The sequence below is a fragment of the Misgurnus anguillicaudatus genome, chromosome 21 (assembly GCF_027580225.2).
Source record: "Misgurnus anguillicaudatus chromosome 21, ASM2758022v2, whole genome shotgun sequence".
Lineage (NCBI taxonomy): Eukaryota > Metazoa > Chordata > Actinopteri > Cypriniformes > Cobitidae > Misgurnus > Misgurnus anguillicaudatus.
In genome coordinates, this window is record NC_073357.2 from 58108867 (window position 1) to 58136652 (window position 27786).

General features: G+C 34.6%; 6 protein-coding genes across 7 annotated transcripts in view; all 6 read left to right on the forward strand.

Annotated features, from left to right (window-relative positions):
- The window catches only part of LOC141353071 (uncharacterized), a 121954-nt gene that overhangs the window by 60324 nt on the left and 33844 nt on the right, over positions 1 to 27786 (forward strand). The gene's annotated exons all lie outside the window — the stretch shown is intronic.
- On the forward strand, positions 2934 to 11492 carry LOC129452305 (uncharacterized). 2 transcript variants are annotated; one of them, XM_055216077.2, is made up of 3 exons: positions 6750 to 6764; positions 9455 to 9617; positions 10200 to 11492. In XM_055216077.2, exons 2-3 carry the CDS (start codon positions 9542 to 9544, stop codon positions 11057 to 11059), a joined length of 936 nt encoding a protein of 311 aa, XP_055072052.2. In that variant the 5' UTR covers positions 6750 to 6764; positions 9455 to 9541; the 3' UTR covers positions 11060 to 11492. The 2 variants fall into 2 exon arrangements, with proteins under 2 accessions (XP_073715613.1, XP_055072052.2); XM_073859512.1 differs by lacking the exons at positions 6750 to 6764; positions 9455 to 9617 and adding an exon at positions 2934 to 3092.
- Positions 3225 to 4869, forward strand: LOC129437600 (uncharacterized). The gene has a single exon (XM_055195886.2). The coding sequence runs from the start codon at positions 3225 to 3227 to the stop codon at positions 4419 to 4421; it is 1197 nt and encodes a 398-aa protein (XP_055051861.2). The 3' UTR covers positions 4422 to 4869.
- On the forward strand, positions 13578 to 15470 carry LOC141353081 (uncharacterized). The gene has a single exon (XM_073859515.1). It carries the CDS (start codon positions 14221 to 14223, stop codon positions 15001 to 15003), a length of 783 nt encoding a protein of 260 aa, XP_073715616.1. The 5' UTR covers positions 13578 to 14220; the 3' UTR covers positions 15004 to 15470.
- Positions 15930 to 19251, forward strand: LOC141353082 (uncharacterized). Its single transcript, XM_073859516.1, has 3 exons — positions 15930 to 15977; positions 17681 to 17843; positions 18099 to 19251. The coding sequence occupies exons 2-3, from the start codon at positions 17768 to 17770 to the stop codon at positions 18791 to 18793; spliced, it is 771 nt and encodes a 256-aa protein (XP_073715617.1). The 5' UTR covers positions 15930 to 15977; positions 17681 to 17767; the 3' UTR covers positions 18794 to 19251.
- Positions 24631 to 27252, forward strand: LOC129452076 (uncharacterized). The gene is made up of 2 exons (XM_073859510.1): positions 24631 to 25335; positions 25588 to 27252. The coding sequence occupies exons 1-2, from the start codon at positions 25260 to 25262 to the stop codon at positions 26463 to 26465; spliced, it is 954 nt and encodes a 317-aa protein (XP_073715611.1). The 5' UTR covers positions 24631 to 25259; the 3' UTR covers positions 26466 to 27252.

The window sequence follows — 27786 nt, forward strand, 5'->3', positions numbered from 1 at the left end:
AAATCTTCACTTCAGCTGTATTTGAATTTAAAATCTTATTTAGCTTTTATTTATCGGAGTAAAATATCTGGATACTGCACGTGGCAAACAGGAATATGCAATAGAAACATAAATCGTTTAAATCTAAACAAACACTAGGTAAAACTCTACAATTCATTTAAATGTATTAATATTTCTTCATGTGTTATTTATACACACATCAGTGCAACCTGGGAAATACAGCTGTTAAAAAAAATGGTGTTAATAATTGTGAAATAGTGCTGTTTTCAGAAGTGTATTGCAGTATTTATCAGTATATTATAAGATCTATCGAAATTATTGCAAACATCCCAAATGTGCACATCGCAATACACATTGAATGTGAAAAATGTTTCTTGTTATATAATTTTTATTGTAGATGCCATAAACTTAAAGCGTTATTTTGTATCACATATCATATATTGAGCCGCCTAGCAAATTACATTATATAGGGAATGTGTAGTTGACGTCACGCGGTGTTGCATTATGTGTAATCCGCCATATTTGCAGGCACGCGTCCTATCCCGCAGTATTTGAGTTCATGTGTTGGAGGTTGTTTTTGTATTTTCTGTCGAGATTTTAATAAACTTCGATATGTTTGGTCAGTACTGCTCGATCAAGCAGGTCACGCGATCGTTCAGGGAGGAAACTGAACAACGGAATACGTTTTTCCAGCTTTTATTCGTGGAAAAAACAAAGGAAGCCGGTGCAGGAGCTGACGAAAAGACGCCGGTGTCGTGAGCAATTCGGTCTCCCCTAGGACCCCGCGCGACTCCATTGGCTGAAAAAACTCCTCATGGGTAGTTTTCTTAGCGCCTTATTACAATTCCTACACAATCGCATTATGATTTATGTAGTTAGAACGTTGTTAAAATTACAATTGATGTCTTTTAAATATGTTTCATATAGTAGTATATAAATGAGGCTATAGGTGGGAGATCTACACATTGTTTGTGTCATTTTATTATTTAGATTATTATACTGTACCATTTCCACTTTTGACTGTCTACTTATACAATTACTTACTCATTAATTACTCATACAAATCATGATTACTACATAGTTGAATCACACATTTAAATTATAATTATAAGCCATGATTACTACACTTTTACTATTAAAAATATATATTCCGTAAGGTATGTTAATAATTTACAAAAAATAAACGTATTGTTTTTGTAAAGCAGATGATGACACAAAAGTACTGACGTGTCTGCAACATGAATATTCGTTTATTATATTGTTTTTTTTAGTTAATTTTTTTTTTAAATTTAATGTTTCTATTTTGTACAACACAATTAGCTTGCTAGCCGCGTATGAAGACGAGATATTGCAATGACACATTTTTGAGCAGGCATTAGTGCTAGATACCAATCCGGGTCCTGGGGGGGACCGAATTGCTCGGGGGGACTGGATTGCTCATGACACCGGATCGCGTGGTTTGCCTGCTGCAATCAGGAGAAAAACGTTTACTTTTTTCAAAAAAAATCCCTACATCAGCGAGAGTGTGTTCGCTGCATTTTCAGTCATTCAGTAAATTGTGATTAATTAAAGCAGAACCACTTAAATGTCTTGTTTTTATGCTAACACTGTCAAACTAACTTGCAAATGTAAGTTATTGATTGATTCATTCATTCATTCATTTCTGATCACCCTAAACACATGAGTTATAAAAATAAATATTTAGACAATTTTGACGATTGTAACACATATTTTTTATTAAATACAACTGCTCAAACCCACTGCTTGTGACTCTTTAAATGACAACGTTAGCTAAATATTTAGCATTTTGTGTGTTTTAATAACTTGGCCAAAACAGAAGTGCCATCTTTTGAACATGTGTTGATTCATCGCACAGAATACAACAGAGAAATTATTTTATAGAATCATTAAGATACGTAGGTATTAACACATTGTCAGTAAATAGCTGGTTTGCCAACCATAAGACTCCAAAAGAAGAAGTGTCACCTTACTATAAGCTTGAAGGGATTTATAGCTCTTAAACTCCTGCAAAGTGTAAATAAAGTCCTGCAAAAACAAGGTTATTGGCCGATATGTAAGCGGAGGTCCGTAATCCAGTCTTGGGCTGCTAAATCATATGGATTTATGTTGTTTATTTGTCCAAATAAAGTTTTTTGGCAGTAGCATTTAGTTTCTCCCGATAGCGTCCCTTCTCTTTTTCTTTCAACTTCTCGATTTCTTCCATTCTTCTTCAATTTTACCTAGTTTTAGCTTAATATGCCCACAATTAAATGGCATAGCGGTCGGCGGTGCCTCTAAACATGGCGCCCACGTCCCATAATGCAACACTGCGGTGACGTACATTAACATTCCCTATTGCATTTTCCCTTCAAAATCATGCAGCCTGTGGGAAAATAATTTAAGTCATTGGCTTTATCTTATTGATGATGTAAGTGGGTTCCTGCAAGTTCCTGTCTCATCTTAATATGAAAGATATTGGCCAGGTAACTGTGGCCCTGGTTCCTTTTTGTTCCATTGTTTGAGTTGATGGCCGTTTGCTTATGCTTGGACCAAGGGTCTGAGTCAAAGGTGTAAACCCATTTATATGATAATGAAATGGTTTGAGTGAAACAGTGGGTGAGATGGTAATGCTGGTGGGATTAAGGGTTTGAGAAACTGAAGGATTGGGAGTGGCAGGGTAATCTTTTCAATGCTTTGTTTAAAGTTGAGTGCTTTGTTTTCCATTAAGGGGACTATCCCCTAAGATGCCATATAAAATGAAATGTGTATTTCTATATTACACACCGCCACAAGACCTTTGAAATGAAAAGTGTTTAAAAACTATGATAAACAACACAAGTGCTGAGAGTTTGTGTTGTAGACCACAGAGTAAACAGTGTCATGTTAAAGATTTTCTCATTGTTAACCCTTTATGTTTATTTGATCGTAGTTCATCTATAAATACTGTGAAGAAGTCAAACAAGCAGCTGCTGTCACAACACATTCAACTACTCTACTATTCTGATCCACTGTTGTAATGATGGAGTGTGTTAAAGAGGAGACTGATCCTGAATCATTCACAATAACACCTCAACATACTCAACAACAAAGAGGTTTGTGTAATCTTCATTTATCATTAATAACTGATAAAGTTTATAAATTGTCAGGCTCTGGTTATAAAAAACATTAAAGATGTATAATATTATAGTGAGATTTAAGGTAAAGGGTTGTGAAACTCTTTGAATATGACAGAAATAGATTTTTCTTTTTTGCATTCTAATATTAAACTTGCTTTCTCAGACTTTGTGGAAGTAAAAGAGGAAGGTCAAGAATGCAAAGAACTGAAGGATGAACATAAGGACCACAATTACACGACTGACAGCTGCTCAGAAACTGATCAGAAATCCCCTCAAGAAAGATTTATAGCAAAAAGTTTTCTTGAATGCCATTATTGTGGTAAGACTTTCAGAAACAGAGGGCACCTAACAACTCACCTAAGAACTCACACTGAGGCACCTCACGCTTGCTCCCACTGTGAGAAGACTTTCATCCATAAAAGTAGACTTGTGGATCACATGAAGAGTCACACAGGTGAGAGGCCTTTTGCTTGCCCTCAGTGTGATAAACGTTTCAGTTTTATAGGAGGACTTAATTATCACATAAAGACTCACAGTACTGAAAGGCCGTACGTCTGCCCTCAATGTGGAAAGAGTTTCTTATTTAAAGCATGTCTAAAGAACCACATACGCATTCACACTGGCGAGAGACCTTTTAAATGCCCTCAGTGTGATAAGAGTTTTAAACAAAGGGGACCTCTTAAGCATCACATACGAATTCATACAGGTGAGAGACCTATCACAGGTGATGTGTGTGTTAAAAGTTTTAAAACAAATGAATACCTTAAATATCACATGCGAGCTCATACAGGTGAGAAGCCATTCTCATGCGACATTTGTGGTAAAAGCTTTAAAAAAAATGAATATCTTAAGAATCACATACAAATTCATACAGGTGAGAGCCCTTTCTCATGCGATGTGTGTGGTAAAAGTTTTAAAATTAAAGAATATCTTAAGAATCACATGCGAGTTCATAACGCTGAGAAGCCTTTCTCATGCGACGTGTGTGGTAAAAGTTTTAAAATTAAAGAATATCTTAAGGATCACATGCGAGTTCATAACGCTGAGAAGCCTTTCTCATGCGACGTGTGTGGTAAAAGTTTTAAAATTAAAGAATATCTCAAGCATCACATGCGAGTTCATAGCGCTGAGAAGCCTTTCTCGTGCGACGTGTGTGGTAAAAGTTTTAAAATGAAAGAATATGTTAGGGATCACATGCAAATCCATACAGCTGAGAGCCCTTTCTCATGCGCCGTGTGTGGTAAAAGATATAAGCAAAAATTATATCTTTTGAATCACATGCAAATTCATACTAGGAATGTGTAGGTTTGTCAAATTTTCATTCTGAGTACTCTTCGAGTCTTAAAGGTGCTCTAAGTGAATTCGCTTAGAGCGCCTTTAAAAACAAGTTGTTGATTAATCGGAAGGCAAGCATGAGGGGCAATGCGTATGCATCATGGTGAAAATGTAATTATATATAACAGCTCGCTTTTTGTGAGCAAGGGCTACCACATTTTTTACTTGTTGATTTTATTTCATTGATTTATTGACATGTTAATTTATCTTATTGGTTGATATGTTATTATCATTTTTTAACATACTTAAAAGATTCCAACTAACATACTTAAAAAAATTCAAGAAAATACAGAAAATGTATAGAAAATGTGCGGGCAATCTGTTGAAGACCACTGATCTAGAGCATGTTATTTAAATGAGTGATTTTTTTGTATAGTTGTTTTATTGTACTTTTAAATAAATAATGCAACATGTATAATCTTGTTGTGTTCCTTTCCTTTTGAATTGATACCTAATCATTGGTGAACTTCATGAATGGTATTTTTTCATGTTGGGAAAATAAAGGCTTGTCGGCTCATATCTGTCATTATGTCAGATACAGTCCTGGTCAGAATTATGGGCACCCTTAATAATACACCCAATGCAGTTTGGTTTTTGAAAAAATTATTTTACAGAAACGGCTAATTGTTATTTGTCAAACAAAATAGAAGTCAACTTGACAAAGTGGTGCTGTGTTTTTAGATCTTGCAGAGGGTTTTGACACAGTGAATAATAACTGTCTAATTTCCAAACTTCAGAAATTAAATTTATGAACTAGTTCCTTGATGTGGATGTAATCATACCTCACTAATAGGAAAGAATGTACAAGAGTGATTATTAAGTGCTCTTTTGCTAGCTGTCCTACAGGGGTTCCTCAAGGGTCAATTTTAGGACCGATTTTATTTAGCATTTATATTAATGATAATGTATGTAGATGATACTGTGCTTTTTTACTCATGTAAGAACTAAAGAACTAGCTTCAAGCAAACTGTCATCTGCAATGGCGAAAGTCTCATATTGGTTAAATGATTGGTGGTTTGTCTCTTAACGTAAGCAAAACAGTTTGCATGCATTTTACTGCACGAAAACAAACCAGATATCATATTTAATGGTGAAGCAATCAAATCTGTGACACTTAATCAATTCTTAAATATTTAGGAATAATAATAGATCAAAGTTTTTTGACGTTTTGTATACCCATTACTAAAAGCACCTTCAATTTTTTCTTAAAATTTCTTCTGCTATTTCTGAGAACTTTGGATTTTTCCTGATTTCAATAATAGATCATCATTGTAAAAAGGATGTAAGAATAAATAATGTAAAATCTAATTTGAATAATTTTTTAAAAATCAGGCACCAGCTTTTTCAATCAGCTACAGTGCTTTTTGTACATTCTCTGATTCTACCTCATTTGTCGTATTGTATAACAACTTGGTCATAAGTAGGTGCAACTACACTTAACCAGTGTACTCCCTTCACAAATAAATTATAAAATTGCTAGACGAAAAACCAAGGGACCATCATTGTACTATTTTTTTTAAAAAGGCTCAATTTTATAAGTTTTAATAATTTTGTATTTTTACTATGCCTGATTTATAAAATTATTCTTACTCCCCCTCTTCTTAAGGGATGCCTTGCCCATAAAGGCAATGCTGCTACGACTAGAGCATCTGCTAGGGAAGAATTGGTACCGCAGTATAGAAAAACAGCCTTTGGTCTAAAAGGTTTTTCGGTTAGAGTAATGGGGATGGGGTCTTGATAGCTTCTCAATTTTTAAAAATAAGCTTAAGTACTGGCGGAACAAATCTGCAATCATCAATGACTATGTTGTAAATTATCTGTTTTATATACTGATTTATAATTTTACATTCCTGGACATATGTATTGTGATGTTTTATCCGGTGTATATGTAATGTTGTATGTTATTTTATTTGTATACCTGCCCAGGGACAACAGATGTAAACTAGATGTTGGCTAATTACTTTCAATTGTGCATTGTCCCTGTAAAAATAAACAATAAACTAAAATAAATTAATAATATGAGCAAATAAGGCTGTGGTTGTAAATCTGCAGTGTTTATCTTCTAAATCTTTTTTTTATCATAATTTAACTTACTGAAGTTCTGCAATTGTAAGTCAACCCTAAAACGTGTACATCCCACAAAGAGTGAGCACAGTGAGCAAAAAGCAACTTTTTGGATTTACTGCAGTACTTAATTATGGACTTTAAAGGGGACTTTTATTATGCTTTTCGGAGCATTTCGTATGGTGACGTCATAAGGAGTGCGCTAACGCTCGTTTGTCGGTTGAGCGAAGATTGAGGTGTCTGTTTGAGGTAAATAAAACGATAAAAAGTATGATTTAATTTTTAACAAATGTACTCCAACAGCTTAAATGTTACTAAAGCAACTTTAGATATTATTAGAATATTGTATTTGTGGAATACTGAGAGTCGTTCTACGGAAGCCGGGAGAGGTCATCCATATTATTTTTCCTCGCTTGTTTTCTCGTTATCCAGACATGATAATCCAAATGTCATAATGTTATTTCCTGTCCATAATATTTAGTGTATTTTAATGTGGACTGCTGATGCATATGAGTTGGGGGTCTTCGCTGTTAGATGTAACTAATTGCCGATATACTTAATAAAAAAAGTTGGACGGTTGATGTTCGTTAATTTAGGGACCATCTCGAAAGTAATAATGTATACGTTTCTATCTTCACTAGTATTTAAAGTGAACTTATTTCATTGCTAAAAAAAGTGTTAACTTGTGTATTTTGGTATAATAAAATGTGTTAATGTGGTTTATGCTAAAGAAAACCAAATTATTTTCCACATACCACAAATTTTTGTAGCTCTAGATTTCACTCTATTCCTCAAACGCACAGATTTGAAAAGCACTCCCAGCAAACATTTGGACGTCAAATTACCGTTGAAAATACGTCCCTCCGTCACGTCCCGTCATGGTTGAAAAAATAGTTCCAAAATGAAAATCCAACTGACGTCTTTGATGAATCACACGTCTTTTCTGCACGGTCTGTGCATGTCTATATTGTCCTCTTCTGGACTTTAATACATAAAAACCGTAAAAAAGTTTGAATAAACGCAACCTCAGACAAATATAGACATATACAAATGTATACAAGCGTATATAAATGCGTTGTGCATTTGTGCCGCCCAGCCACGACTAATTTTGGACGTGGAGACGATGTGATTTTGGACCAATTACAACATTTGTGCCGTCCTGGGGCGACCCCTTTTGGCCGGGGAGACGACGTTTCCGTCCGACCTATGTTTGCTGGGCTGTGTCATCAGATTGGCCAGCTAATCTGTACGTAGTCATTGGCCTGAATAGCGCTGACGTCAGCCCGAAATGTGACGCTTCTTACCATATTTGAAAGATTCGCTTACAATGTAACGCTAACAGGAGTTAACTTACAGGCTGTGAGTCTGAAGTGGTAGGAATTATGATAATGTCGGTCTTGTCTACGTCACGATTTCCAAAAAGTAAACTGGTGCTTACAGTCTCTTTGTTTGTTGTAGCCCAGGAAAAGAGATTTACATTGGAGACATCATCGTTTACTTTGGGGTTTGTACCTTTTGCATATCGTTAACATGTACTAATACACACAATGGTAATTTTAAAACGTGAATCGGACCATAGGGGCTTTTTAACAGTTTATTTCAATAAAAAATCTTAAAAGTGTGCATAGCTGACAACCACAAGAACACAGTTGGTTTTGTGACTGTTGACTTTAAGTCATTTTATTTTAATGATGTTTAAAGTAGAAATGTGTGTATTGTGGAGTAACTTTAAAAATGGTCCCTAAATATTCACCACTATCATATTGTCAATTACTGACAAATCTATTTCAGCTTTAGCGAATCCCTGATCCAACTAAAATCTCATTTGTTCATCCATGCTAATTTAGCAAAATATGCTTTTGCTGTCTACAAACAAAACAACACGCTCTATTGAGTACACGTAAGGTTTGGTCACATCACGAGAAAACAACTTTTGTTATCTGGAGATCATGAGACGATTAAATAGAGATCACGAGAAAACAAGCAAGCAAAAATAAAAAAGTGCACAACCTTTCTCGGCTTCCGTATGTTCCCTTGTACAACTTTTTAGATATACAAAACAGTAACTTTTACGCTTCTCAACCGTTTTCAATGTTTTTTTAGTTTTAGTTTTCTTGTGCTTTCTGCAAATCCAAATTTGTCACATATGATACAGAAGTAAAATATCTTGATACTGCATCAATACTGTGGCAAACAGGGACATGAAATAGAAACATAAACCATTTGTTCATTTCAACAGTTACTAATACTTTTTTAAAAATCTTGTTAACGCTAGTTAATGCACCATGAACTAACATGAACAATTAATTAATATAAATAGCTTTATTTCTATTAACTAACAAATATTAATAAATACTGTATAAGCGCAGTTCATTATTAGTTCATGTTAACTAATTAATGAACTGCACTTATACAGCATTTATTAATCTTTGTTAATGTTCATTTCAACAATTACTAATATTTTTTTAAAATCTTGTTAACGTTAATGCATCGTGATTTAACTAACTTTAACAAAAATGTATAAATACTGTAACAAATGTATTGCTCATGGTTTGTTCATGTTAGTTAATACATTAACTAATGTTAACTAATGAAACTTATTGTAAAGTGTTACCAATAATTTTTAGTGTAGATGCAATTACTTAAAGCGTTATTGTATCGCATATCATATATTGAACTGCCTTGCAAATTACAGCATATTGCACGTTCCCTTCAATATCATGCAGCCCTAACTTGTTCTCAGAGCATCTCCTAAAATGAAATGCATTCATCTATTTTATATTACACACCACCACAAGACCTTTGAAATATAAAGTGTTAAAAACCATGATGAACAACAAGTGCTGAGAGTTTGTGTTGTAGATCACAGAGTAAACAGTGTCATGTTATTACATTGAAGATTTTGTAATTGTTAACCCTTTATGTTTATTTGATCATAGTTCATCTATAAATACTGTGAAGAAGTCAAACAAGCAGCTGCTGTCACAACACATTCAACTACTCTACTATTCTGATCCACTGTTGTAATGATGGAGTGTGTTAAAGAGGAGACTGATCCTGAATCATTCACAATAACACCACAACATACTCAACAAAAAAGAGGTTTGTGTCTATTCTTCATTTATCACTAATAACTGCTAAAATTATGTCGATAGCACTGTCGATTAATGGGTACGTAAATCACTAACATTTTTTAACATGGTATTAACATTTTTTTAACGCAATTCGCGATGATGTCACGTTGGGGAGAAGTGGATGAAAGGTAGCCTCAGTGTAGTATGCGAACTATGGCGACTGACTTGAATGAGAAAGAGGTTGCAAGAGCCAACATGTATAATGCCAAAACGGCCTGTCTATCTATCTATCAATATCTACTCTATCTATATCCATGTATTTATCTATAGTCTGCGCTATCAGAATATTATACTTTACTCGTCTCTCTAGTCACTCTCAATGCTCTCAAGGCAGGCTTTGGTAAATTCTCTCCCCAACGTGACGTGATGCAATGCATTGTGTGGGAAAGGAGAATAGTTGCAAACCACTGTACTTTTTCGTATTATATTCTGTTTTGTGATACCTAACAACATAAAATACAATGAATAACAGTTAAATGTTTATTAACAACAAGCAAATTGCACAAATTCGTTGAAAAAATTAACACTGCAACACAATTTGCTTTCTCAGACTTGGTCGAAGTAAAAGAGGAAAGTCAAGAATGCAATGAACTGAAGGATGAACACCAGGACCACAATTATATGACTGCCAGCTGCTCAGAAACTGATGAGAATTCCCCTCAAGAAAGTGTTAAAGCCAAAAATGTTTTTGAATGCCAACTTTGTGGTAAGATTTTCTCAAACAGAGGGCACCTAACGCAACACCTAAAGATTCACGATAAAAGGTCCCACGCATGCTCCCACTGTGAGAAGACTTTCATCCATAAATGTAAACTGGTGTATCACATGAGGAGTCACACAGGTGAGAGGCCTTTTGCTTGCCCTCAGTGTGATAAACGTTTTATTACTATAGGAAGACTAAATGTTCACATAAAGACTCACAGTACTGAAAGGCCGTACATCTGCCCTCAATGTGGAAAAAGTTTCCCATTTAAAACAAGTCTACAGACCCACATACGCATTCACACTGGCGAGAAACCTTTTAAATGCCCTCAGTGTGATAAGAGTTTTAAAGAAAAGGGACCTTTTAGATATCACATACGAATTCATACAGGTGAGAGCCCTTTCTCATGCGATGTGTGTGGTAGAAGTTTTAAAATTAAAGAATATCTTAAGTATCACATGCAAGTTCATACAGATGAAAAGCCTTTCTCATGCAATGTGTGTGGTAAAAATTTAAAAAAGAAGGTAAATCTTCAGCATCACATGCGAGTGCATACAGGTGAGAGGCCTTTCTCATGTGATGTGTGTGGTAAAAGTTATAAAAATAATAAAAACCTTAAGTTTCACATGCAAGTTCATACTAGGGATGTGCAGTTTTGTCAAATTTTCAGTTCGAGTACTTCAAAGGTCTTAAGAACAAGTTCTTGATTAATCAGAGGCGGGGCAAGCATGAGGGGTGGTGCTTACGCATCATGGTGAAAATGCTAATAAATGTTTTATAAATACTCTGTATATTAAGAGATAACTCTGGGTATTCATGATCTGTCGTTTCACACTTTGCATCCCTGTGTCTGGCACTACATGCGGGTTAACCCTGATTCTAAATTACAAGTCTGAAACGCTCCATAACCTAAAAGCGGGTAAGATGGGGTTAAGCGCAGTGTGAAAACCACTAAAGAGTATTCAGGTCCAGGCCCATGATGTGAAATGCAGATAAACCTCGTGACTGAATTACTCCCCAACCAATTAACTTCAGTGTATTATCTACAGTAGCATCATATTGAGCATGTTATTTTAATGGAGTGATTTTTTGTATAGATTTTTAATTTTTCTTTTAAATAAATCATGCAACATTTATAATCTTGTTGTGTTTTCTAATTTTTATTTGATACCTAATCATTGGTGAATTTCATCAATGGTGTTTTTAATGTTGGGAAGATAAGAGCTTATCTGCCCATGTCTGTCATTATATATCAGACACAGCCCAGGTCAGTAAATCTGCAGTGTTTATCTTTTAAATCTTTTATTTAAAAAAAATCATATTATAACCTTTCATTAAATTAATGCAGTTGTAAATCAACCCTAAAAAGTGTGCATCTCTCAAAGAGTGAGCAAAGATCAACTTCTTGGATTTGTGATGGTTATTACAGCTCTTTAAATAACACATTTTATAATTTCACGGCAGATTTAAAGTACATGATTACTGTAGTACTTACGATCTTGTACTTTAAAGGGGACTTTTATTATGCATCTCGGAGCATGTCGTGTGGAGACGTCATAAGGATTCCGCTGCCGCTCGTCTGTCGGTTGTTTGAGGTAAATAAGACGATAAAACGTATGATTTAATTTTTTTTAACAAATGTACTCCAACAACTTAAATGTTACTGAAGCAACTTTAGATAATATTAAAATATTGTGTAATACTTTATTGTGAAGTACTGAGAGTCTATCTTTTCTCTTGTACAACGACAATGAGTTACGAGGTCTCTACATAAACACACGATGATGAACACATATTTACTTTCTTGTGTAATCCTTTTTTATAAAGGTTTTTGATTTTTTTTTTTAAAGGAAAATACATAGTTTTATACATATTAATCCAAATCTACACAGTTCATAGTGATTTGCAGATCAAAATTTCAATCTTCACTTCAGCTGTATGTGAATTTAAAATCTTATTTAGCTTTTATTTACCGGAGTAAAATATCTTGATAATGCATTAATACGTGGCAAACAGGAATATGAAATAGAAACATAAATTGTTTAAATCTAAAGAAACACTAGGTAAAACTTTACAATAAATTTAAATGTATTAATATTTCTTCATGTGTTATTTATACACACATCAGTGCAACCTGGGAAATACAGCTGTTATAAAAAAAAAAGGTGCTAATAATTGTGAAATAGTGCTGTTTTCAGAAGTGTATTGCATTATTTATCAGTATATTATAAGATCTATCGAAATTATTGCAAACATCCCAAATGTGCACATCGCAATACACATTGAATGTGAAAAATGTTTGTTGTTATATAATTTTTATTGTAAATGCCATAAACTTAAAGCGTTATTTTGTATCACATATCATATATTGGGACGCCTAGCAAATTACATTATATTGCATTTTCCCTTCAATATCATGCAGCATGTGGAAAAAATAATTTAAGTCATTGGCTTTATCTTATTGTACATATATGTTCATCATGCCTGAGAGCAAAACCAAGTAACACTGTCCTCTAAATGATAATGTAAGTGGGTTCCTGCAAGGTCCTGTATCATCTTAATATGAAAGAAACTGGCCCGGTAACTGTGGCCTTGGTACCTTTTTGTTCCATTGTTTGAGTTGATGGCCATTTGCTTGGACCAAGGGTCTGAGTCAAAGGTGTAAACCCATTTCTATGATAATGAAATGGTTTGAGTGAAATAGTGGGTGAGATGGTAATGCTGGTGGGATTAAGGGTTTGTGAAACTGAAGGATTGGAAGTGGCAGGGTAATCTTTTCAATGCTTTGTTTTCCATTAAGGGGACTATCCCCTAAGATGCCATATAAAATGAAATGCATTTATCTATTTCTATATTACACACCGCCACAAGACCTTTGAAATGAAAAGTGTTTTAACCATGATGAACAACACGTGCTGAGAGTTTGTGTTGTAGACCACAGAGTAAACGGTGTCATGTTATTACATTGAAGATTCTGTCATTTTTTACCTTTATGTTTATTTGATCATAGTTCATCTATAAATACTGTGAAGAAGTCAAACAAGCAGCTGCTGTCACAACACATTCAACTACTCTACTATTCTGATCCACTGTTGTAATGATGGAGTGTGTTAAAGAGGAGACTGATCCTGAATCATTCACAATAACACCTCAACATACTCAACAACAAAGAGGTTTGTGTATAATCTTCATATATCATTAATTACTGATAAAGTTTATGAAGTGTCAGACTCTGGTTATAAAACCATTAGAGCTGTATATAGTGAGAGTTGACTTAAAAGGTCATGAAACCCCTTCTTTCAGCTCTAGCCTATCAGTAAAATCTTGTATAATATTTCATGACCCATTAACTAATTCAGTGAAAAAGCAGGCAGTCATTTACTTAATATGTCATCCTTTATATATCCGTTTAAGTGTTCAAACCCAGGGAACACATACTGATAAAAAGTATATCTCATAATGCAGTGCAAGTTTCTTTGGATTAAAGCCTCTGCCAAATGCATAAATGTAAACAAATGTTAAAGTGATGGTATTGAATATCACAGAATAAGATTTTACCTTTTTTGCTTTGTAATATTAATTTGCTTCCTCAGACTTGGTGGAAGTGAAAGACGAAAGTCAAGAATGCAATGAACTAAAGGATGAACATCAGGACCACAATTATACGACTGCCAGCTGCTCAGAAACTGATGAGAATTCCCCTCAAGAAAGAATTAAAGCCAAAAATGTTTTTGAATGCCATTTTTGTGGTAAGACTCTCTCAAAAAAAGGGTTCCTAATACGTCACCTAAAGATTCACACTGAGGCTCCTCACGCTTGCTCCCACTGTGAGAAGACTTTCATCCATAGAAGTAAACTTGTGGATCACATGAAGAGTCACACAGGTGAGAGGCCTTTTGCTTGCCCTCAGTGTGATAAAAGTTTCAGTGTTAAAGGAAGACTTAATGTTCATATAAAGACTCACAGTACTGAAAGGCCGTACGTCTGCCCTCAATGTGGAAAGAGTTACACAAAAAAAGCAAGTCTACAATATCACATACGCACTCACACTGGCGAGAAACCTTTTAAATGCCCTCAGTGTGATAAGAGTTTTCAACAAAAGGAACCTCTTAGGTTTCACATACGAGTTCATACAGATGAGAGACCTTTCTTGTGCGGTGTGTGTGATAAAAGTTTTAAAATTAAAGAATATCTTAAATATCACATGCAAGTTCATACAGATGAGAAGCCTTTCTCATGCGATGTGTGTGGTAAAAGTTATAAAAAAAAAAAAAATCTTGTAGATCACATGCGAGTCCATACAGATGAGAAGCCTTTCTCATGTGATGTGTGTGGTAAAAGTTTTAAAATTAAAGAATATCTTAAGCATCACATGCGAGTCCATACAGGCGAGAAGCCTTTCTCATGTGATGTGTGTGATAAAAGTTTTAAAATTAAAGAATATCTTAAGCTTCACATGCAAGTCCATACAGGCGAGAAGCCTTTTTCATGTGATCTGTGTGGTAAAAGTTTTAAAATGAAAGAAAAACTTAAATATCACATGCAAGTTCATACAGATGAGAAGCCTTTCTCATGCGATGTGTGTGGTAAAAGTTATAAAGATAAAAGAAATCTTAAGCATCACATGCAAGTTCATACTAGGGATGTGTAGTTTTGTCAAATTTTCAGTTCGAGTACTTCAAAGGTCTTAAGAACAAGTTCTTGATTAATCAGAGGCGGGACAAGCATGAGGGGTGGTGCTTACGCATCATGGTGAAAATGCATGATAACTCTGGGTATTCATGATCTGTCGTTTCACACCTTGCATTCCTAAACCCTGCGTCTTGCACTACATGCGGGTTAACCCTGCTTCTAAATTACAAAGTCTGAAACACTCCATAACCTAAAAGTGGGGAAGATAACCTGGGGTTAAGCGCAGTGTGAAAAGCCCTAAAGAGTATTCAGGTCCAGGCCCATGATGTGAAATGCAGATAAACCTCGTGACTGAATTACTCCCCAACCAATTAATTTCAGTGTATTATCTACAGTAGCATCATCTTGAGCATGTTATTTTAATCGAGTGATTTTTTTGTAAAGATTTTTAATTGTACTTTTAAATAAACCATGCAACATTTATAATCTTGTTGTGTTTCTTCCTTTTGAATTGACACCTAATCATTGGTGAACTTCATGAATGGTGTTTTTAATGTAGGGAAGGTAAGGGCTTATCATTATATATCAGACACCCAGGTCAGAATTATCAGCACTTAATATGAGCAAATAAGGCTGTGGTTATAAATCTGCAGTGTTTATCTTTTAAATCTTTTATTTAAAAAATATCATAATATAACCTTTCATTAAAGTAATGCAGTTGTAAGTCAACCCTAAAAAGTGTGCATCTCTTAAAGAGTGAGCAAAGATCAACTTCTTGGATTTGTGATGGTTATTACAGCTCTTTAAATAACACATTTTATAATTTCAAGACAGATTTAAAGTACATGATTACTGCAGTACTAACAATCTTGTACTTTAAAAGGGACTTTTATTATGCTTCTCGGAGCATGTCGTGTCGTGACGTCATAAGGAGTCCGGTGCCGCTCGTCAGTCGGCATGGTCAGTCGGAGGGAAGATCGGAAGGTGTCTGAGGTAAATAAAACGATAAAACGATAAAAAGTCTGATTTAATTTTTTAACAAATGTACTCCCACAACTTAAATGTTACTGAAGCAACTTTAGATAATATTAAAATATTGTAATACTTTATTGTGAAGTACTGAGAGTCGTTCTCTTCTCTTGTACAACGACAACTTACGTTTGGTCTCTGACACATGAACACACGATGAAAAACACATATTTACTTTTTTTTTTAAACATATTTATGTTTTTTATAAACCTTTTATATTTTTGAATAACACTTTTTTATTTGTTTTTTATACATAGTTTTATAAATATAAATCCAAATCTACACAGTTCGTAGTGATTTACAGATCAAAAGGTAAATCTTGTAATTCCTTGAAAATCTTACCATTCACTTCAGTTGTATGTGAATTTAAAATCTTATTTAGCTTTTATTTTAACGTGAATTAGGTGTAACTTAGTGGTGTCCACAGCCATTAAAGAAATAACTAAGTTAGACATCTACTGTGATGGTAGTGGCACGAGCAGCCTCCAAACAAATTCGAGTGAATGAAGGAGCTGCGACTTTTTAGATATAAAACACAATAATTTTTACATTTCTCAACCGTTTTCACATTTTTTTACATACATTTTTAGTCTACAGTTGTTTACAATCTCGATTGTTTAGAATTAGATTGACTTAGAAAATTATTATTTTTATCAGGAATCATGATCACATACGCTTGTCACTATTGATTTGGCTTGCTGAGGCATCCCTAATGTAATGTAGCTCAATGTACATGGAATAAAATTTATTGTTCTAATTGTGAAAATTTGATTTTTGTATTGTTAACCCAAACGTTTCAGTTTTCTTGTGGTTTCAGCAAATCAAAAAGAAGACAGAATGTCTGTGGCTTTGTCAAATGTGATACCGGAGTAAAATATCTGGATACTGCATCAATACTGCAAACAGAAACATGAAATAGAAACATAAACAATTTAAATCTAAACAAATACTAGGTAAAACTTTCCGATACATTTAAATGTATTAATATTACTTCATGTGTTATCTATTCACACATCAGTGCAATCGGGGAAATACAGCTGTTATTAAATTCTTTTAACAAACTGGTGCTAATAAATTGTGAAATAATGCTGTTTTAACAGAAGTGTATTGCAGTGTTGATCAGTATATTATGACACTAACACTACTATTGAGAAACATACAATAGTCAACCACTAATATGAATATTAAGTAACTAAATCCTCTTCATGGTTCATGAAGTTTGATGTGTGAGTTTTGTAGCTGCCTCGCATGCAAATCAAGTTTACTTGTTCTAAACCAGCAAGATCTATCGAAATTATTGCAAACATCACAAATGTGCACATCGCAATACACATTGAATGTAAAACATGTATGTTATATAACTTTTGGTATAGATGCAATAAACGTAAAGTGTTATTGTATCGCATATCATATATTGAACTGACTAGCAAATTACAGCATATTGTATGTTCCTTTCAATATCATGCAGCCCAAACCTGTTCTCAGAGCAACCACTAAAATGAAATGTGTATTTCTATATTACACACCGCCACAAGACCTTTGAAATGAAAAGTGTTTAAAAGCCATGATGAACAACACAAGTGCTGAGAGTAAACAGAGTAAACAGTGTCATGTTATTACATTGAAGATTCTGTCATTGTTTACTCTTTATGTTTATTTGATTATAGTTCATCTATAAATACTGTGAAGAAGTCAAACAAGCAGCTGCTGTCACAACACATTCAACTACTCTACTATTCTGATCCACTGTTGTAATGATGGAGTGTGTTAAAGAAGAGACTGATCCTGAATCATTCACAATAACACCTCAACATACTCAACAACAAAGAGGTTTTTGTATAATCTTCATTTATCATTAATAACTGCTAATGTTTTCAAAAGTGTCAGACTCCGGTTATAAAAACATAAGAGCTGTATAATGCTGATAAAAAAGTATACCTTATAATGAAAGCTGCAAGTTCCTTTGGATTAAAGCCTCTGTCAAATTCATAAATGTAAACAAAAGTTTATGTGATGGTATTGAATTTCACATAATTTGATTTTCTTTTCTTTTTTTGCATTTTAATAATAAATTTGCTTTCTCAGACTTTGTGGAAGTGAAAGAGGAAGGTCAAGAATGCAAAGAACTGAAGGATGAACATCAGGACCACAATTATACGACTGCCAGCTGCTCAGAAACTGATGAGAATTCTCATCAAGAAAGAGTTAAAGCAAAATTTTTTTTTGCATGCCATCATTGTGGTAAGACATACACAAAAAAAGGGCACCTAACGCAACACATAAAGATTCATACCGGTGAGAGGTCTTACGCATGCTCCCACTGTGAGAAGATCTTCATCCATAAAAGTAAACTGGTGTATCACATGAAGAGTCACACAGGTGAGAGGCCTTTTGCTTGCCCTCAGTGTGATAAACGTTTCAGTACTACAGGAAAACTTAATGCTCACATAAAGATTCACAGTACTGAAAGGCCGTACATCTGCCCTCAATGTGAAAAGGGTTTCTCATTTAAAGCAAGTCTAAAGAAACACATACGCGTTCACACTGGTGAGAAACCTTTTAAATGCCCTCAGTGTGATAAGAGTTTTAAACAAAAGGGACCTTTAACGTATCACATACGAATTCATACAGGTGAGAAGCCTTACTCATGCGATGTGTGTGGTAAAAGTTATAAAAAGAATAAAAACCTTAAGTTTCACATGCAAGTTCATACTAGTGATGTGCAGTTTTGTCAAATTTTCAGTTTGAGTACTCCAAAGGTCTTAAAAACAAGTTCTTGATTAATGCAAGCATGGGGGGTGGTGCGTACGCATCATGGTGTAAATGAAAATAAATTTGTTTTAAACACTTAAACTAATATATGTTTCACACGTACTGTTCATACATAACCAGGGGTTAAGAGATAACTCTGGGTATTCATGATCTGTTGTTTCACACTGCATTCCCAAAGTCTGCGTCTCGCACTACATGCGGGTTAACCCTGCTTCTAAATTACAAGTCTGAAACGCTCCATAACCTAAAAGGGGTGAAGATAATCTGGGGTTAAGGGCAGTGTGAAAAGCCCTTAAGAGTTTTCAGGTCCAAGCCCATGATGTGAAATGTAGATAAGCCTCACGTCTGAATTACTACCCAAATAATTAATTTCAGTGTATTATCTACAGTAGCATCATCTTGAGCATGTTATTTTTTTGTAAAGATTTTTAACTGTATTTTTAAATAAATCATGCAACATTTATAATCTTGTTGTGTTTCTTTACTTTTGAATTGATACCTAATCATTAAACTTCATGAATGGTTTTTTTAATGTTGAAAAGATAAGGGCTTATCTGCCCATGTCTGTCATTAAATATCAGACACAGTCCAGGTCAGAATTATCGGCACTCTTAGTAATATAAGGGTCATTCTACAAAAAAGGTGGAAATGCTTGTCCCTTGCTTGCAGACCCCTTATTCATTTAATTTGACCCAATAATCCCACAATGATATATTTAATAAATATAGACTGTCCTTAACATGATGAGAGAGTTTATTTATGTAATTTTCTTTTTTCCTTTTTTAAACTTTTTTTAAATGTCTGGTCCTGAAAATTGCCCTGTCCCTTTGATCATACATGGAAGTTGAACTGTGTACTTATTATTTGAAAACCATGTTTTTTATAAAACAAATCTAATTTACAATTACCTTTTACCCTGTATGAATTTACTACAACACTGAATTGGTAAAAATACACTATAAATATGAATAATATCAAATAAATATTTGTCCCCCAAATTTATGTCATTGGTGTTACCCTACCCAAAGCACCTTTATTTTGAAACAATGCATCAGCTCTTTGAAGTTTTTCTTGGGGCAAGAGGTCAGTGAAAGAAGTGCAGTGGAGGAAGGCAAAAGGTTTGTCAGATGTCTTACCTTATTTGTCTAAAATATCATGATATATCTAAGAATTTTGATATAAGATTTTTTGGATGTCATTAGTGTTACTCTTTTTTTTTTATATAGCTGGAAGTGTTAAGATCTTTACATAAAAATACATTATACTGATTAAGTATGTGATTATTACATCTCTGATGAAATAGCACATGGCTAATGGCAGCCATTTTGTTAAAATGTTTGTTTTTTCTGTAAATTGTCATTAGTGTTACCGTCATTGGTGTTACCGTCTTCTCTAATGAGTACTTCCTAAGCACTATTCCTTTAACTGACCAACATAAAAGCATACAAACAAAACAAGATGGAAAAATGTTTAAGTTTATAAGTTTTATCATATTCATTATCTATTATTATATTCTCATTTTGTCAGGTATTGAAGATACAACGTCATGGATTCTTTATTAAAATGTATTAAAAATTAAACACAGATTAAGCTCCCCGTTTTGCGGATTCATATTTGACAAGTTAATTAATGCTATTATAGAAGTTTTGGGTGTTTTGAAAGAAATTCATTTAAGCAGATTTCCATCACCCGAATTCCACCTTTTCTGTAGAATGACCCATAAGCAAATAAGGCTGTGGTTGTAAATCTGCAGTGTTTACCTTTAAAATATTTTATTTAAAAAAAACAGAATATAACCTTTCATTAAAGTAATGCAATGGTAAAAGTCAACCCTAAAAAGTGTGCATCTCTCAAAAAGTGAGCAAAGATCAACTTCTTGGATTTGTGATGGTTATTACAGCTCTTTAAATAACACATTTTATAATTTCAAGGCAGATTTAAAGTACACGATTACTGCAGTGCTTACGATCTTGTACTTTAAAGGGTACTTTTATTATGCTTCTTGGAGCATGTCGTGTCGTGACGTCATAAGGAGTCCGCTGCCGCTCGTCTGTCGGAGGGAAGATCGGAAGGTGTCTGAGGTAAATAAAACGATAAAAAGTATGATTTAATTTTTTAACAAATATACTCCCAAAAACTTAAATGTTACTGAAGCAACTTTAGATTAAAATATTGTAATACTTTATTGTGAAGTACTGAGAGTCTTTCTCTTCTCTTGTACAATGAATTAACTTACGTTTGGTCTCTGAAACATGAACACATGATGAAGAACACATATTAACTTTATTTTTAAACATGTATATGTTTTTTATAAACCTGTCTATTTTTGAATAACTGTTTTTGATTTTTTTTAAAGGAAATACATAGTTTTATATTATAAATATAAATCCAAATTTAAACAGTTCATAGTGATTTGCATATCAAAAGGTAAATCTTAATTCCTTGAAAGTCTTTCCATTCACTTCAGTTGTATGTGAATTTAAAATCTTATTTAGCTTTTATTTGTCCACAGCCATTAACCCTTTATAGGGCACTCATTGAAATCTTTGGAAATTCTAATTTTTAACGTCAGAAAGCTAATGGGGGGCTTACAGGACATTCTTTAAAAAAATTCACAATATTTTTCACCTTTGGCTGAACGTTAGGGTTAAAGAAATAACTAAGTTAGACATCTGCTGTGATGGTAGTAGTAAGAGTAGCCTCCAAACAAATTCGAGTGAATGAAGGAGCTGCAACTTTTTAAAACATAAAACCAGTGGTGGACGAATTACACAAATCGTGTACTTGAGTAAAAGTAAAGATACCCAGGGTAAAATATTACTCAAGTAAAAGTACTTGCTTAAAATTTTTACTTGAGTAAAAGTACAAAAGTATCTGCCTCAAAATGTACAAAAGTACTGTGATTTATTATGGCCGTATCATTTTTGTCACAAAAACTCAAATTATGTGAAATAACTCTCTTGGCTAACCAATCAATTAATAGAAGGACATTAATAAATCAGACACTGATGTCTATTAAAATTATCATAAGCCTAAAACCTTAAAAACAAAAAATTTCCTTTAGCATCAAATGAAATAACGGGATTTGAGAGCAGTAAGTCTCATTTCAAGATTTATTTGTTAAATAATTTAACAGTTTAAGTGTAATAAAAACTTGACTTAAGCACAGGTTCACAATAGTTTTCAAAACATTAAATACATAACGTTATCTAGAAATCAGTCTTCCTTTCTTTGACAAATAAAACAAGCCTTACAGAATATAATTTCAGAAACGTTTCATGTGCTTTAGCATGTCATATGTATATTGTAATACATAATTAAATGTATTTATATATTTTGGAAGCAAAACTTTTTAAAATATTAATAACAATCTCAGTTAATAGGGAGCACTCCAATCCACCTGCCTGTTTAAGCATCATACACTGCATGGCTAGTCAAAATGTCATTTATATTTTACAACAGTGTTGATAGTGATTAATTGTCATTTCAAAATAACAGAGCACTGAGCTTCAAATACAATGAACTTAAGTAGCTTCAGCCTGCATAGCTTAAAGTTCATTCATGATAACGTCGTATATATTTTAGCAACACAATTAACAGTTTTCTGCAAGCTACTGTTAAGATTGCTCATTTAAAAATATAACCAGAATAAAAATGGCTTACCTCTACGTGTTTCCTTAGATTTGAAAGAGTATTCTTTTAAAACGAAATAGCACAGTTTCAAGGCAGGCAGAGAAGACACGAAGGACTCGTTCTTTTATTCAATGACTTAAAAAACGGAAAACAGAAACATGAAATAGAAACATAAAGAGTTTAAATCTAAACAAATACTAGGTAAAACTTTACAATAAATTTCAATATCTAAATACACACATTAGAGCAATCAGCGAAATACAGCTGTTATTAAAATACAGTTTCTTTTTAACAAATTGGTGCTAATAAATTGTGAAATAGTGCTGTTTTTAACAGAAGTGTATTGCAGTATTTATCAGTATATTATATAACATTAAAACAACCATTGAGAAACCTACAATAGTCAACCACTAATATATTAAGTAAATAAATCCTCTCCATGGTTCATGAAGTTTAAAGGCGCTCTATGCATTTTCTGCGTTTTGTCAAACAGCGACCCCTAGAGTCGCTGGAGAATACATGCAACTTTAGTAATTTCCCAACCCCACTTTGTACAACTCCAAAGATAATGACCAGGTAATGTTTTACAATTTCATACAAATATTAGGCTACTGCATAGTCTACTAAACTACTGATGATGGTAATAGGATAATAAGAAGTTTTCTCCAAGTGTAGAGTAGGCATATAATAATAAAGTAGCCTACCACGTTTGCTGGCTTATAATGTTTTTACATGATTGCAGCTAAATCACAAGTAAACAGTCTATAGTCTATGTCTACTGTATAATTTCATTTGTGTTCTTTTATTGTAATGTAAACATTACAAAATGCCATGACAAAGTTAATTGTGTACGTTGCATTATTTCATAACATTGTGCGTTATAATGTCACTATACATGATTATTGCTATTTATCATAATAGTTTGCAAATTGTGCATGTTTACACTATTTAATTTACAACCTATATTATTTATGTCCTGATAATTATGCGAGATATTGACAACTGCTGTCATGATAATCGCATGACATACTACAAGCAAGCGCAACAACATACAACATAGACCGCAAACAAGTTTACAAATAAGAGATTTACTTACTAGTCCATCAACAAGATCGCCAGATCACCATCCCTGTTGAATCCAGTGCTGTCTATAAGCTCACGCCAACGAGTAAAAGCCTGACCGAGTGGGACTCTTGTCGGTTCCTAACGCGGTCAGATTCTCTTTTTTCTTTTCCTACTCTCTTCCGAACGCGCTCTCTTAAAGCTCACGTAACACACGCTGTTTCTGCATTTCTGATGTTAATCTGGAGTACCTATAGAGTAGTATGAGAGTCTTTAGTTTAATCAGATTTATAAAAGAAAGATTAGCTTTACCGAATCTTTCCGATAACGTACGAAAAAATGAAGAAGGAGGAGTTACTCGTGGGAGGAGCGAGTACGAGTCATGCAACACTATACAACACTGTTTTAACTTATGATTCACTACATGTTCGTGTCATTTATATAATATGCACGCGACTATTTCCAACATAAGACAGAAGTCTTACTTACCGCGTGCAACTCATCATGACCCGGTTGGGAAAATCCACCGCATCAAACACACGCGCAAAACTCCGCTGCTACCCCGGATAATAAACTATATCCATTGTTTCCATAAGGCTGGATGTCTTCTCCTTACATCCAAAAACACACTGCTTCTTTCGTGCCATTGTTGACTTTTGAAATTAAACAAAGCTGAGTGGCGTGATAAGCTGTTAGCAGCTCTAGCGTCTCCCGCTGATTGACGGGTGGGCGGGGTTTTCCGGGGGAAGTTTTCCGGTGGAAGCCCATAAAAAGAAGTGATACGTATCGAAAACCCCTGAAGCGTCAGTTAGAACTGTAATCGAAAAAAACTTGCCGAAACTTGTACGAACCCTGGCGAAGTGCGTTCGGCACAGAAATACTCTGTAACACGTCCAACTGCTGTTTTGACACTTTGCCTACGTTTAGCATGAGGAAACAACTCTATAACTGTGGTAATAAGTCAGAATGCTTGAAATACCATTAAACCCCCCCTTTAACTTTTAAATTGTTTAGCATCACGTCTCAAAGTGCAGTTGTTGTTATAGGCTTGATCGACTTCATGCGGCGCTGCAAGAACCGACAGTCGGATGACGTCAAAGTGCCGTCTCGGATCATTCTCGCGGTACTTTGACGTAATCCGGCGGTCGGTTCTTGCAGCGCCACACGAAGTCGAACAAGCCTAACGTGTGTGACGTCGTTGCTGTAAAGCAAGTCGTGATTCTCGCGAGATTTGTCAGGGGCGCTTCTCTCAAGCTTGCATTGCTGGTTTTTCTAGCGGCGTCCTCCCCGAGCTTCAACAGGAGGATGATTCGCCTTACTATGACTTTGTTTATCACCAAAATAACTTTGAAGTTGTTATATTAAGGTAAAATAACTGCATAGTGTGTCTTTAATGTGTGAGTCTTGTAGCAGCCTCGAATGCAAATCAAGTTTACTTGTTTTAGGACACCAAGATCTATCGAAATTATTCATAAACATCAAATGTGCATATCGCAATACACATTGAATGTAAAACATGTTTGTTGTTATATAATTTTAAGTGTTGATGATGCCATAACGCTTCAAGTATTTTAACCATGACGAACAACACAAGTGCTGAGAGTTTGTGTTGTGGATCACAGAGTAAACAGTGTCATGTTATTACATTGAAGATTCTGTCATTGTTTACCCTTTATGTTTATTTGATCATAGCTCATCTATATATACTGTGAAGAAGTCAAACAAGCAGCTGCTGTCACAACACATTCAACTACTCTACTATTCTGATCCACTGTTGTAATGATGGAGTGTGTTAAAGACGAGACTGATCCTGAATCATTCTCAATAACATCTCAACATACTCAACAACAAAGAGGTTTGTGTATAATCTTCATATATCATTAATTACTGCTAAAGTTTTCAAAAGTGTCAGGCTTTGGTTATAAAAACATAAGAGCAGTATAATACTGACAAAAAAAGTATACCTTATAATTAATGCAGTGCAAGTTCCTTTGGATTAAAGCCTCTGTCAAATGCATGAATGTAAACAAATGTTAATGTGAGGGTATTAAATAGGACAGAAATAAATTTTCATTTTTTTTGCATTCTAATAAATTTGCTTTCTCAGACTTGGTGGAAGTGAAAGAGGAAAGTCAAGAATGCCAAGAACTGAAGGATGAACATCAGGACCACAATTATACGTCTGACAGCTGCTCAGAAACGGATGAGAATTCCCCTCAAGAAAGAGTTTTTGCATGCCATCTTTGTGCTAAGACTTACTCACATAAAGGGTATCTAAGGTACCACCTAAAGATTCACGCTGGTGACAGGCCTCACGCATGCTCCCGTTGTGAGAAGACTTTCATCCAAAGATGTGAACTTAGGCGTCACATGAAGAGTCACACAGGTGAGAGGCCTTTTGCTTGCCCTCATTGTGATAAACCTTTCAGTACTATAGGAAGACTCAATGTTCATATAAAGTCTCACAGTACTGAAAGGCCGTACGTCTGCCCTCAATGTGGAAAGGGTTTCTCATTTAAATCAAGTCTAAAGACCCACATACGCATTCACACTGGCGAGAAACCTTTTAAATGCCCTCAGTGTGATAAGAGTTTTAAAAACAAGGGACCCCTTAGGTTTCACATGCGAATTCATACAGATGAGAAGCCTTTTTCATGTGATGTGTGTGGTAAAAGTTATAAAATTAAAGAGTATCTTATGCATCACATGCGAGACCATACAAGCGAGAAGCCTTTCTCATGTGATGTGTGTGGTAAAAGTTTTAAAATTAAAGAATATCTTAAGCATCACATGCAAGTTCATACAGGCGAGAAGCCTTTCTCATGCAATGTGTGTGGTAAAAGATTTAAAACTAAAGAATATCTTAAGCTTCACATAAGAGTCCATACAGGTGAGAAGCCTTTCTCATGTGATGTGTGTGGTAAAAGTTTTAAAATTAAAGTATATCTTAAGCATCACATGCGAGTTCATACAGGTCAGAAGTGAAGGATCTTACCTTAGATCCTCACGTGCAGAATGTTTTTATTATTGTGTTTTTTTAGTTTATTTTGTCAGGATCCTGCTGGAACCTTGTCTTGTTTTAATATTTAGTCCAGTATGGCAGGGTTCTGACAGTACAATGTTTTATGTGGGAAAGCGTGATCTTAGTACAGTGTTCTTCACTCCCAATCCTGGAGAGCCGGTGTCCTGCAGAGTTTAGCTCCAACCTTAATCAAACACACCTACCTGTGATCTTCTAGGGATCATGAAGACATTGATTAGCTTGCTCAGGTGTGTTTGATTAAGGTTGGAGCTAAACTCTGCAGGACACCGGCTCTCCAGGGCTGGGTGTGAAGAACACTGTCTTAGTATTATTGTATTAGACCACGTTTTTCCCGTGTCTCGTCACTTTTACTCTGCTCCCTTGTCATCCTCTCCTCATTATTGTTTGATTTATATCACCTGTTCCCCCCTTGATTTGCTCCCCTATTTAATCCTCTTGTATTCATTGTCCCGTGCTTGTGTATTGTTCCAAGTTCCTGTGAGTACGTTGTTTAAAAAGTCTAGTCTAGTCTAGTCTAGTCAAGTGTCATATATATTTAGTATTTTGTCTAGTTCTTTGTTTAGTGTTATCCTGTTTACTGTTAAGTGTTGTTAAAATCTTGTCCTGTTTAGTGTTCTTATCCACTGTATAAGTATCTTGTTTATGTTGTTTTGCCCCCTCGTGGGTTTTTGTTTTCTGTTTTGTTATAATAAAAGTCTGTTGTGTATATCCACCTGCTGTCTGCGTTTGGGTTCGAACTTTTTCAGCGTGCAGCCGCCTTTGTGTACGGTGCATTCCTTCGCGGCCCCCCCAAAGAAAATTTATGACAAAAAAGTTCTAAAACTTCACATTTTAATTAAACAAAACATTAAATTATACAAAGTAGTGCTGCCTTATTTTTTTTTAGGTTTAATTTCACAGAATTCATGATAAATGAATGTATTTTATAAAAATGTCATAAAACTGGGGCCCCCCTGGCACCATATCGCGGCCCCCCCTGGGGGCCCCGGACCCCAGTTTGAGAACCACTGATCTAAACCTTCGTCTCACGCCTCTGTTTATGCTCTCCTCTAGCAACGATTGATCAACCTTTTAACTGACAGATGCCTGTTAAACAAGTAAACGTATATTTTCTGACCTGATCTGGTGTCCTGGGCTGGATCGTTTTTTTATTTTGTCTGTGGTGTGGAGACCAGATCTAGCAGAAGCCTTTCTCATGCGATGTTTGTGGTAAAAGTTATAAAAATAAATGAAATCCTAAGCACCACATGCAAGTTCATACTA